General features: G+C 30.4%; 1 protein-coding gene across 1 annotated transcript in view; it reads right to left on the reverse strand.

Moving 5' to 3' along the window:
- LOC111616205 (serine/threonine-protein phosphatase 2A 56 kDa regulatory subunit gamma isoform-like) overlaps positions 1–12,986 on the reverse strand; it is a 32,207-nt gene that overhangs the window by 7,360 nt on the left and 11,861 nt on the right. The window contains exons 6-8 of the mRNA XM_023357634.1: positions 2,201–2,260; positions 1,286–1,448; positions 1,149–1,199 (exon numbers count right to left, since the gene is read on the reverse strand). Coding sequence (XP_023213402.1) covers positions 1,149–1,199; positions 1,286–1,448; positions 2,201–2,260 — 274 coding nt within the window. The remainder of the gene's footprint in view (positions 1–1,148; positions 1,200–1,285; positions 1,449–2,200; positions 2,261–12,986) is intronic.

A 12,986-nucleotide genomic window follows, 5' to 3' on the forward strand; every position in this document is an offset into this window, starting at 1 on the left:
TGTGTGGTCACTCTTAGCTTCATTTCTCCCCATAGACCTTACTGGCATGGGTGTCCCTACCAGGAGCTTGTGCTCCAGCCTGCATTGCCCTATGGATCAGTAAAATTACTGTGCTCTCCCACCATGACCAGGTGGTGACCATGGGAGAGTTATTATTATTATTAGTAGTGGTAGTTAGTTAGTGTGGGCTACCTTGACCTTAAAAAAAAAAAAAACAGCCATCCTCTCAAATTTCACACAAGGCCCATGCTAACAGGTGTAAGCTGAAATAATTTACACAGTTTCTTACATTTAATGTGTTTATATGTTTGCATTTTTTAAAATCAAATAACAATAAAATACACATAAAAAAAGAAAGCACTTTTGGAATTCCATGAGTATGTGGTTAGAAAGAAGACAAAATGAAGACATGTAATCATAATTTTTGATGTAACACTGACAATTTCACAGTTTTAGAATAAAAACTGTGAAATTGTCAGTGTTACATCAATTTGTCAATTGTCATTTGTTTTTACCTGAGGTAACTTGTTAATTTTTTAATGCACTCTCTAGAGAGGGATGTATAACCTCACTTAAACTGGTATGCCTGTAATCCTCCGAGGATAAACTAGTATGCCGGTTTTTACCATATGGAAATATCTGATTTAATGGTCTCCCCAGATAGACTGGCATGCCAGTCATTCTATGAAAATAGAGTATCATATCATATACTCCTGTTAAAAATCAATCAAATTAAAATAATATGTACAATTTTAAAAATCATCTGTCAGGAGCTTACAAAGATTGCAGAAACTGAATTATATATTAAATCATTTAAGATACAAAAAAAAACTGTCATATTTTTAGTCAATCATCGTAGAATCAGAAGAATACTTTGTAAAGTAAATTAATTTGATTTAACAATAAAAATTTTAGTATATTTAAATAAAAACAACAAAATATAACATCTGTAAACTGTATAATAAATTTAGATGGCAATGAGCTTTTGAAAATTAGTACTTAAAAGTTAAAAACTTACTACTATTAAATCATACTCTAATAATGTTTGAGAAAGTATCAGATAATTACAACAATCCTATAATTTTAAAGATTTACTGTTTCATCAATGAAATATTGTAAAAATGATTAACAAATGTACAATTATTTACCTCTTTTGGACTATGCACTTTTGGCCAAAATTTTAACAGAGTTGTAATTACCTGAAAAATAAAAAAAATTATTTGAAGTTAATGATAATATACTATTTAATTCAAATAAAATAAAATACATAAATAAATTGTTTTACCGGTTCTGTTAAGCTAGGATCTTTTTCTAAAAACTGCACAACACAATAAGCTAATTGAGGATGATATACACTAAGAGATTTGACTTTGTGAAGGGGCATTAAAACTTTCAACAAAAACAATTTGTGCTCCTCTTTCAAAGGTAGTGCAAATCCATTAATAATGCTGTAATAAAATAATTTTTCAATTAAACTTATTTAAATTCAATATTTAAAACAAATAGTACATATTTTTTCAAATGTATTGTAAAGGTTTTTAAAGATGTTAACCTTTAAAAAACTTTACAATACATTTGAAAAAAAAAAAATGTTTGTTACAGAGCATTTGGTACATTTGAAAGTAAGAAAGATAAAACATGAATGTGTACTGGTTTTAAATTGGTCTTTAAACTTTCATAGATTTAAATTTTAAAATAAGTATTCTTAATAATTATTAATTCTATCTTACAAAATGAAGTTCATTAAGGGTAAAACAAGTTTATAAGGAGTCAGTCATATTCCATAGAAACTTGCTAAAGAACTTTAACTTAAAATAATTCATTTTTCTTCTTAAAATTAAAAAAAATATATTTGCAATTTAATTCTATGGTTTGATTTTATGACAAAAAGATTGTTGTAAAGTTATAGTGTTATCCAAGTATAATGAATCCTTTTCGAGAAATATATTAATAAATTTACTTAACTTTTACAATTCAATATAGACTGACTATGTTTAATTATTTAAATAACTATAATTCAGAGTAATAAACTTATTACTACAAAAATACATTTAACATTTAACAAATTATAGAATTTATGTTTGTAATCAAAATATTTTTTTTATTTTCAGGTAATTTGAATTTAATAAATGATTACACAAAACATTTACTAATTTATATAAATTTGTTTATTCTAGATTTATAAATCAACAAATTTTACCTTCCTAAAATTTCTAATAATTCTGCAATTCCATTATGATGTTCTGTTTCATAAATAAACCTACAAAAAAAAAAATCAAATTAATAAATAAGTTTTGATAGCAGATCTTCAATTACCAATCAAATATTTTTTATATTTTTTACCAATCAAATTATTATTCAAATACATATAAAACAGTTCTATTTAAAAATTAATTATATTAATGACTGGATAAAGCTTAATATTAACTTATAGATAGTAATGGAATTAAATTTCTCAACTAGTTCTAGGATATTGCTAGCATGTTTGATCAATTACATTCCCCAACTAGTAACAAAGTTAAAAAAGAAACTTTCTGCCTTGTGGGCACTAAGAAGGTCTCTATTGCATGCTCATGAGTTTAGCCAGGCCCATAAAAATGTATATATTATTCCTGCAAATAATTATATAAACATCTATTAACTCAATTTTTACATTAATGCCAAACAATTGTAGGATTATATTGAACTATAAAGCCACTATTTAATAATTTAAATGTCAAATCATTTGGTCTAGATGTTGGCATTAGGTGCCATCTCTTGATGAATTTAATAATTAATTTAGAAGGTTCTGGAAGAAAAGAATTGACCAAGAGCAGGACTCAAACCTGCAACTCCTACTTACTGTATGTTACCAGTTTACCAGTTATGTTATCCAGACCTCTGTCTCAACTTCGCTTCCAGAACTATTAATTTAGATATAATCATACTGATTAATCATGGTGCCAATTGAAAGTCGTCATTTAATTAAATAGTAGCATTGTCATAGCCTGATGTAATCTGACAACTGTTTGAAAATAATTATGTAAAGTGAGTGTGTGTAAAAACATAGCTATTTAAACATGTACTGTACATATTTCAATGTAAAACATTCCAGAAAATTTCCACACTTGTCTAGATACTGAAAAATCACAAGTAATATACTGAAACATGCATAACAATTCCATTTCATCAATTAAAAATCAAAACAAGCATATCAAAGAACTTAATGATAAATTTATCAAAGTAATCTTAAATTTTCTGATTCAATTGTCACAGAATTCTAATTTTTAAAGCTTTGCTGTAGATTATTTTTTAAAAAATTAAAATAAAATTTCTCTTATTACTAACATTTGCATATTATAGTTAATTACATAGAGTATTGAAAAATAATTTAACAAAATGTTTTCTCATATCAATTATTATCTTTTTCAAGATGATAATAAATATGAGAAACCTTGAAATTATTATCTTTATAACTAAGAATAATCATATCTTGGGCTATTTACACATTAAATAAAACATTAGAAAAAATTTTGATGCATATATATTAACCATTTTGCAAATGAAGAAATTTCAAAACAGGCTATACAGAGGGGTGCAAAAGTAGGTAGGCCTATACAGTTGTTATCACAGAGAAAATATTTACATTTTATGCATAAATTAGATCACAAATGAGGAATATGAAATAGTAAAAGATAAAAGTAGTAGTAGTAGTAATTCTTACTCAGGGCATCACCTACATGAAACCTAAAAACAACAACACCACAGACCCCACACAATACAGACCAACTACATGTCTTCCAACACACTAAAATTATTGACATCCTGTATCACAAACAAAATATACAAACATGTTGAAGAACACGACATTCTTACAGAACAAAAAGGTTGCCGTAGAAATCACAGGGGATGCAAAGAACAGTTACTCATAGATTCAGTCATTCTACGGCAAGCACACAAACAACACAGAAACATACACATGGCATATATAGACTACAGAAAAGCATTCGACAGTGTTCCACACAGTTGGCTGCTACATATTCTACACATGTACAAAATACATCCATCACTCATTGCATTCTTCGAAAACACTATGCAGCACTGGAGAACAACACTGCATCTCAGGGTTAGTAACACTTCCATACAAACAAATGAGATATTCACTAGGCAAGGAATTTTTCAAGGAGATTCCTTGAGTCCTCTCTGGTTCTGCCTAGCCCTGAACCCATTATCCAACATGTTAAACAACACACAATACGGCTACAATATCAGACATGGAAAAACAACACAGTTTATGCTGTCACATCTCATGTACGTCGACAACATAAAACTTTATGCATCCACACAGAAACAACTTCAGCAGCCCCTACAAATCACACACACATACACTAAGGACATACAAATGGAGTTTGGCTTAGACAAATGCAAAACACTTCACATAGAAAAGGGAGTCCTGAAGAAAGAAGATTTTGCACTTGGAAATAAAGATGTTATTGAATCCATGGAAGAGGGTGAGTTCTACAAGTATTTAGGATAATACAGAACATACACAAATAAAGCAAAGATTAATTAATTAATTAAAGAATACCAAAGTACATTAAATGCTATTCTCAAAACACAGCTAAATGCAAAACACACAGTTAAAGCAATAAACACATATGTCGTCCCAGTACTCACATACTCTTTTGGCATTATACATTGGACTCGCACAGATCTTGAGCAACTCCAAAGGAAAACAAGAATAACACTTACTAAGCATAAACAACATCATCCTAAATCCGCCACAGAAAGATTAACCCTTCCACGTAAAGATGGCGGACGTGGCCTGATTGACATAGTTAACCTTCACTACAAACAAATACAGTCACTGTGAGAGATTTTCTACAGGAAACAAGAAACATCACAATTACATAAAGCAGTAACTCTAGCAGACTCAAATAGCAAGCCATTAAACTTACACTCACAACATACAGACATAACACAACACATAAAAAGCATAGACACCATCAAGCAATCGTGGGCTCGAAAGGTCCACATCCATGGCAGACATCCTTATGACCTGGTCCAGGATTTTGTTGACAAAACTGCATCAAACAGTTGGTTAGATCGGGGATGCCTCTTTGGGGAGACGGAAGGATTCATGATTGCCATACAGGATCAGGTCATAAATACTAAAAACTACAGAAAACACATACTCAAAGATACAACACTCACAAATGACACATGCAGAAAATGTCACATCATGCCAGAAACTATACAACACATCACTTCTGGTTGCAAGCTCTTGGCACAGACAGATTACTTACATAGACACAATCAAGTAGCAAATATAATACACCAAGAGCTTGCAAAGAAACACAAATTGGCAGACATCCACGAACCATACTACAAGTATATTCCACAGACAGTATTGGAAAATAACACGCACAAAATGTATTACGACAGAGCCATAATCACAGATAAAACAATTTACCACAACAGACCAGACATCACACTCATTGACAAACACAATAAAATCACATACATTATAGACATAGCCATTCCAAACACTCACAATGTACAAAACACATGCACTGAAAAAATTAGCAAGTACACAGAACTCGCCCAGGAAATAAGGCATCTGTGGAGGATGGATAGGGTGCTTATTGTACCTGTTGTTCGCTCCTGTACAGGTGTGATACCACACACACTACACAAAAGCCTGGGAACATTACAATTGAATAGAAATACATACATAACACTACAGAAGGCCACTATATTGAATACATGCCACATTGTTAGGAAATTCCTGAATACAGACACACACACTGACACACTTATTTAATTTTAGTTTTGTTTTGGTTGCTATGCCTTTACCTTGGTCCGGCATAGTACACAGCCACCGGTGTGAACCGAGTATAACTCACAAAATTAAATAATAATAATAATAAACACCAAACATCTGTATTTCTCATGTTCACAACTGTATACCTACTTTTGCACCCCCTGTACTGTACATGTACATTGCATTCTCTAATGTTTCTAGAGTGGATTATCAAAGAGAAGGAGTCTGGTAGAAAAGCAAACCTTCAAATTAAAGCTAAGCTAGGAACTTGTCTCAAACTAATAAATATATTCATTGTGCTATTGATTATTAGATTATTAAAAATAAAATTGCTTTTTCTGGGCACCAAAGTTTACTTTTATGCAAGGAATATTTTCAAGCTATCTTATCATCATCAGCTTTACGATACAAATTAAAACTGAATATCCATCATGAACATGTTAAAACTGAACAAAAATTTTTAAGTTTAATGAAATGAGTAATGTTTAAGTTATACATTGAAAAACAGTATTTACATTTAATTTGACTGCTGTTTGCCTACACTCATAATGCTAAAAGATTATCATGAATATTTCATTGGGACTATATTAAGATTCTTTGAAATTTTATAAAAATGAAAAGCAATAGGTTGTGAAATAAACAATTTATTATCCTTTGAGATACTATAACTCCTAAGATTTAATACTCTGCATAATAAGGATCAGGATAATGAACCTAGATTATATTTTAGGTGTGTAGTTTAGTTATAGTTTAATTAAATTTATTTATTATAACAAATTACATTGATAATGCCAAAAAGTAGTTATGGTCTCTTCAAGTATACTAAGAATAACAAATTATTTTTGCTTTTTATTGAATGGGTTGTGGAAAATAACTTTCTAACTGAAAAGTAAATTATGTAAATTTAAAACTATAAATCAGTCATAAGTTTTAGGTTATTTGGTACTTTAAGTCCACAGACATTAAATTCTAAACAACATTTTCAAAAGCTATCTTAAGCTAAACTATGCAAAAATAATTTTAATTAAATTATCTTACAACACCCTGTACATAATTTAGTAACATATTGAAATAAAATTTTATATATAGGGGAGACCGGGGCAAGATCGGCATGTTAAGCTTTACTTAAATTTTGTGTAATAAATACTGCTGTAAACTGAAAAAAAAGCTTTGCATATTGTCTATTGGAATGTTACCTTACTATAGAACTGGTTAAAATCAGTTTGGAAATAAAAATAATTAAAATAATTACAACTTTACAAGAAGAGAGAAATTGACGAAGTTGCCCCGGGTATAGGGGCAAGATCGGCAACTTCTCTCTTTTTGTAAAGTTGTAATTATTTTAATTATTTTTATTAAAGTTGCCCCTGGTATAGGGGCAACAGTAATGGGGCAAGATAGGCACGTATATAAAATTATGTTATTAACAATGTATAAGTTGGAATTCACTATTAAAACAAAGAAATACAAATCCAACACCCATTTAATATTATTACAACGAAATGCAAGTTCAAAGACATATATACATGAATAACAAATGCAAACATGTTTTCATTTATCATCTGTTTGATTTTTATCCTTTGCTTCTAATGTGGCTTTATGTTGCCGATCTTACCCCGCTAGTCATGATTTCGAAACATTAAGTACAACCCTGAGAACAGAATGCCAAGCCACGATCTGGCCACGTGAATAAGTTGAAGTTACATCCTTCTAACAGGAAAAGTAACTTTCGTTATCATGGAATTATAACAAAACCTGCCAATTCAATATAAATGGAAAAAAAATATTATATGGAATTGAACGAAAATGAAAATTTGCTTGATAATTCAACTACGCTTGTTGGAGAACAATAAAAACACTACACTCAACAAGCCACCAATAAAACACAACTGCCTAACCTATAACCAAAGTCTCCTTTTAATTTGTTTTTTAAAAAAAGAGCTTGACAAACTTGCCCCATATGCCGAAGTTGCCCCGGTCTCCCCTATATATATATATAAAATTTTATTTCAATATGTTACAAAATTATGTACAGTAGACAATGAAAAATAAATTTTTATGTGTATATATATATATAATTGAATGCATCAGTTTACATTTATTATAATGTAGTAGTATATATATATATATATATATATATATAAATTTATTTTCTGTTGTCTACTACATTATAATAAATATAAACTGATGCATTCAATTTAATTAAACAAATCTGTACAGTTAATTTGGTAAATGAATGCATCTAAGAGAAATACAATTGTAAAGAACCTTTATAATCACTGACTCATCAAATTTAAATGATTGATTAATGCTTGACAAAGATAAACACTCGATGTAATATGTTACATTTTATTTGCACATTAAAAACTAAAGTAGCAATTACTACTATAACAAATTATAGCACAATAATAAGGATTTAATATTCTTATTGGATCTTCATTTGTTAAAACAGCAAAAATAATTCAATTTTAACTGAATCTTTCAGACAAATTTTATTAACCCTTCAATTCATGGATGAAAAAATGTTTCATTATCATACAGCTTGGATATGAGGGACCCATAATCACAATTATTATTTCAAAGCATTAAGCATTAAAAAACATTAAAACATCATACAATTAGTACTTATTTACATTAATTACAGTTGTTATAAAAATAATCATCATAATATTTATATTAAATTCCAAAAAAATATTTGATAAAATCGGCACAATATGTGTTAGAATGTTCCAAATATTAAATTCCAAAAAAATATTTGATAAAATCGGCACAATATGTGTTAGAATGTTCCAAAAAATATACTTACTGCACTTGAGACAGTAGATTGTTTTGCCAACAAAAAACAAAAGAAAATGATAATAATGACAAACCAAAAAGATAACTTCTAAAAATTTCAATAGTGTATAAAAGTGAATGTATTATGTAAACAGGAATTGGGTCTAATAGACTGAAATCATGTTTATCACATAATAGTAGGAGTGGAAATAAAGTGACAAATTAAAAAAATACTATTGTTTGAATCCTAGTGATCCAAGCGGCAGCTACTGTAAATTTCAGCGAAATATTGCAATGGAATCATCTCCAATTTATATCAATAGAAATTTTACAAAGCTTTCTAAAACTTTGTGGGTTGAAGGTTAAAGTAAGAAGAATTATCAAAAAGGGAAATTACTGTAAAGTGGCATTAACAAAACAAAATTTCATGGATACAGTTACTATTAGAGTATCAACATATATGAGTTTAATACGAGGGCTGTTCGAAAAGTTCGCGGCCTTGCCTATATGCGGTGCTGCGATTAATTTAATTTTTGACGGGAATAATTCAGCCATCTTCGCTAAAGATACAATACCAATTTCCGCTTGATTTCTCAAAAAGTTTTGCCACGACACTTAGCAGATAGTCAGTGTGCACATGCTTTGTCAAAAATGGAGAAGACGGAGACTTGTGCGGTCATAAAATACCTGACAAAAAAAGGGTTGACCCCATCTCAAATCAAAGCTGACATGGATGAAGTTTTAGGAGAGTCTGCTCCTTCGTACACCACTGTGAAAAAATGGACAACCCTTTTTAAATCTGGCAGAGAAAGTGTGGAAGATGACCCTCACAGCGGACGGCCGTCAACTGCTGTCACTGAAGAAAACATTGACAAAGTTCACGATTTGGTATTAGCAGATCGCCGTTTGAAAACGCGTGAGATAGCTGAGACAACAGGCATCTCTGTCGACCGAGTGCACCACATCCTAACCGAAGATTTGGGTATGACGAAGGTCTCAGCAAGGTGGGTGCCGCATCTGCTGACCGCCGAGCAAAAACGTGTTCGCACTTTGATGTCAAAGGAGTGTTTGGACTTCTACCAGAAAAACCCACAGGATTTCTTGCGTCGGTTTGTGACTACTGACGAAACGTGGATCCATTACTACACTCCTGAAACAAAAGAACAGTCGAAGCAATGGAAACACCACAGTTCGCCACCACCAAAGAAGGCAAAGACAGTTCCATCAGCGGGTAAAGTGATGGCCTCGGTTTTTTGGGATGCTAAAGGCATCATCTTTATTGACTACCTAGAAAGAGGAAAGACCATTAATGCTGTCTATTACTGTGAACTTTTGGAAAAACTGAAGAAAGAAATCGAAGAAAAGAGGCCACACTTGAAGAAGAAAAAAGTTCTGTTCCACCACGATAATGCACCTGCACATTCCGCCAGAATCACTGAACAAAAGATAAACGAACTTCGCTTCCAATTAGTTCCACATCCACCGTACTCACCTGATTTGGCCCCCAGTGACTTCCACCTTTTTCCAAACCTAAAAAAATTCTTGGCTGGAAAGAGATTCCACTCAAATGACGAAGTCATCTCTGAAGTGAACGAGTATTTTGCACACCTTGACAAATCGACCTATTGTGATGGCATAAAAAAGCTAGAACATCGCTGGAATAAGTGCATTGCTAACAGAGGAGATTACATTGAAAAATAAAAAAAGTTTTAACATTATTTTGTTTGTTTTTCTATGTGAGGCTGCGACCTTTCCGAACAGCCCTCGTATGTAAGGCTTCTTCTGATTACAACAAATTCAAACAAACTATTTCAAAATGCAATAATAAAACAATTTTAAATATTCAACTTAAATGTCTGGTTAATAATAAAATATAAAAATAATATAGTTTCTGGAATGTTAAATTAATGTGTTGTTCAAAATATTTTATATATTTTGTTAAATTAAGATAAGTTATCAGAAACCTAAAAACACAGAGTGAATAATATATTATTTTTGCTTACCTATAGAATATATTATTTATTTGTTTTCTAATATATGCTCTAAGTCCAAGAAATTTCCCATATATCCTGTGTAAAGTAGTCTTCAGAAAATCTCTTTCTCTTGGATCTTCACTGTCAAACAGTTCTAAAAGCTAAATATAAAAACATTAAATGAAAAATGCAAATAATAACTTTTCATTATAACTGTATGCAGAAAATGCTTATAAAACTTTGGCAGATGATCCCTCAAAAAATTTTAAGCAAAAATAAACCACCAGAAGAATATCATTAAAAAAGTTTCATTACTGTCTTAACTTTATTACCTGAAACAAGATAAATCTACAGAAGCAATTACTAAAAATTTATTTTTCTTCAGATTCTTCATCAATTCAAATTTTATTACACAACTGCATATTACTCAATATGTATCCGTCTATTTTAAGTTTTAAAAAATATCTAATTTCAATCAAAAATATTGCATACAAGTATTTACAGCCGAAAAAAAAGAAATGTGTAAATCTTCCAAACAATAATCTCTCTCTTCCTCACCACCTTCAAAATATGCCATCAACTGTCCAAAGTTACAATAAAGATATATATATATAAATTTATTTTCTGTTGTCTACTACATTATAATAAATATAAACTGATGCATTCAATTTAATTAAACAAATCTGTACAGTTAATTTGGTAAATGAATGCATCTAAGAGAAATACAATTGTAAAGAACCTTTATAATCACTGACTCATCAAATTTAAATGATTGATTAATGCTTGACAAAGATAAACACTCGATGTAATATGTTACATTTTATTTGCACATTAAAAACTAAAGTAGCAATTACTACTATAACAAATTATAGCACAATAATAAGGATTTAATATTCTTATTGGATCTTCATTTGTTAAAACAGCAAAAATAATTCAATTTTAACTGAATCTTTCAGACAAATTTTATTAACCCTTCAATTCATGGATGAAAAAATGTTTCATTATCATACAGCTTGGATATGAGGGACCCATAATCACAATTATTATTTCAAAGCATTAAGCATTAAAAAACATTAAAACATCATACAATTAGTACTTATTTACATTAATTACAGTTGTTATAAAAATAATCATCATAATATTTATATTAAATTCCAAAAAAATATTTGATAAAATCGGCACAATATGTGTTAGAATGTTCCAAAAAATATACTTACTGCACTTAAGACAGTAGATTGTTTTGCCAACAAAAAACAAAAGAAAATGATAATAATGACAAACCAAAAAGATAACTTCTAAAAATTTCAATAGTGTATAAAAGTGAATGTATTATGTAAACAGGAATTGGGTCTAATAGACTGAAATCATGTTTATCACATAATAGTAGGAGTGGAAATAAAGTGACAAATTAAAAAAATACTATTGTTTGAATCCTAGTGATCCAAGCGGCAGCTACTGTAAATTTCAGCGAAATATTGCAATGGAATCATCTCCAATTTATATCAATAGAAATTTTACAAAGCTTTCTAAAACTTTGTGGGTTGAAGGTTAAAGTAAGAAGAATTATCAAAAAGGGAAATTACTGTAAAGTGGCATTAACAAAACAAAATTTCATGGATACAGTTACTATTAGAGTATCAACATATATGAGTTTAATACGAGGGCTGTTCGAAAAGTTCGTGGCCTTGCCTATATGCGGTGCTGCGATTAATTTAATTTTTGACGGGAATAATTCAGCCATCTTCGCTAAAGATACAATACCAATTTCCGCTTGATTTCTCAAAAAGTTTTGCCACGACACTTAGCAGATAGTCAGTGTGCACATGCTTTGTCAAAAATGGAGAAGACGGAGACTTGTGCGGTCATAAAATACCTGACAAAAAAAGGGTTGACCCCATCTCAAATCAAAGCTGACATGGATGAAGTTTTAGGAGAGTCTGCTCCTTCGTACACCACTGTGAAAAAATGGACAACCCTTTTTAAATCTGGCAGAGAAAGTGTGGAAGATGACCCTCACAGCGGACGGCCGTCAACTGCTGTCACTGAAGAAAACATTGACAAAGTTCACGATTTGGTATTAGCAGATCGCCGATTGAAAACGCGTGAGATAGCTGAGACAATAGGCATCTCTGTCGACCGAGTGCACCACATCTAACCGAAAATTTGGGTATGACGAAGGTAAATATTGGTAAAATATATATAAATATAAATATGGTTAAGACTTATAAAGGATGAGTTATAAGTTACAAACTATGAGTTACGTGTTATTTCCAACTTAGAAAAAGGAAATCTTTCCAAATAACATACTGTAGCATCATTAATTATTTTATGCCAGAACAGTTAACAAAGCACATCAAAGAAAAACAGTTCTTCTAAAACAAATTCTTTAGAAGAACTTTTATACTTTTTTTGTTTTAATTTATATTGTATTTAAT

This window comes from Centruroides sculpturatus, unplaced genomic scaffold (genome assembly GCF_000671375.1).
Source record: "Centruroides sculpturatus isolate CEXI.00-Female unplaced genomic scaffold, Cexi_2.0 scaffold1757, whole genome shotgun sequence".
NCBI classification, from domain to species: domain Eukaryota; kingdom Metazoa; phylum Arthropoda; class Arachnida; order Scorpiones; family Buthidae; genus Centruroides; species Centruroides sculpturatus.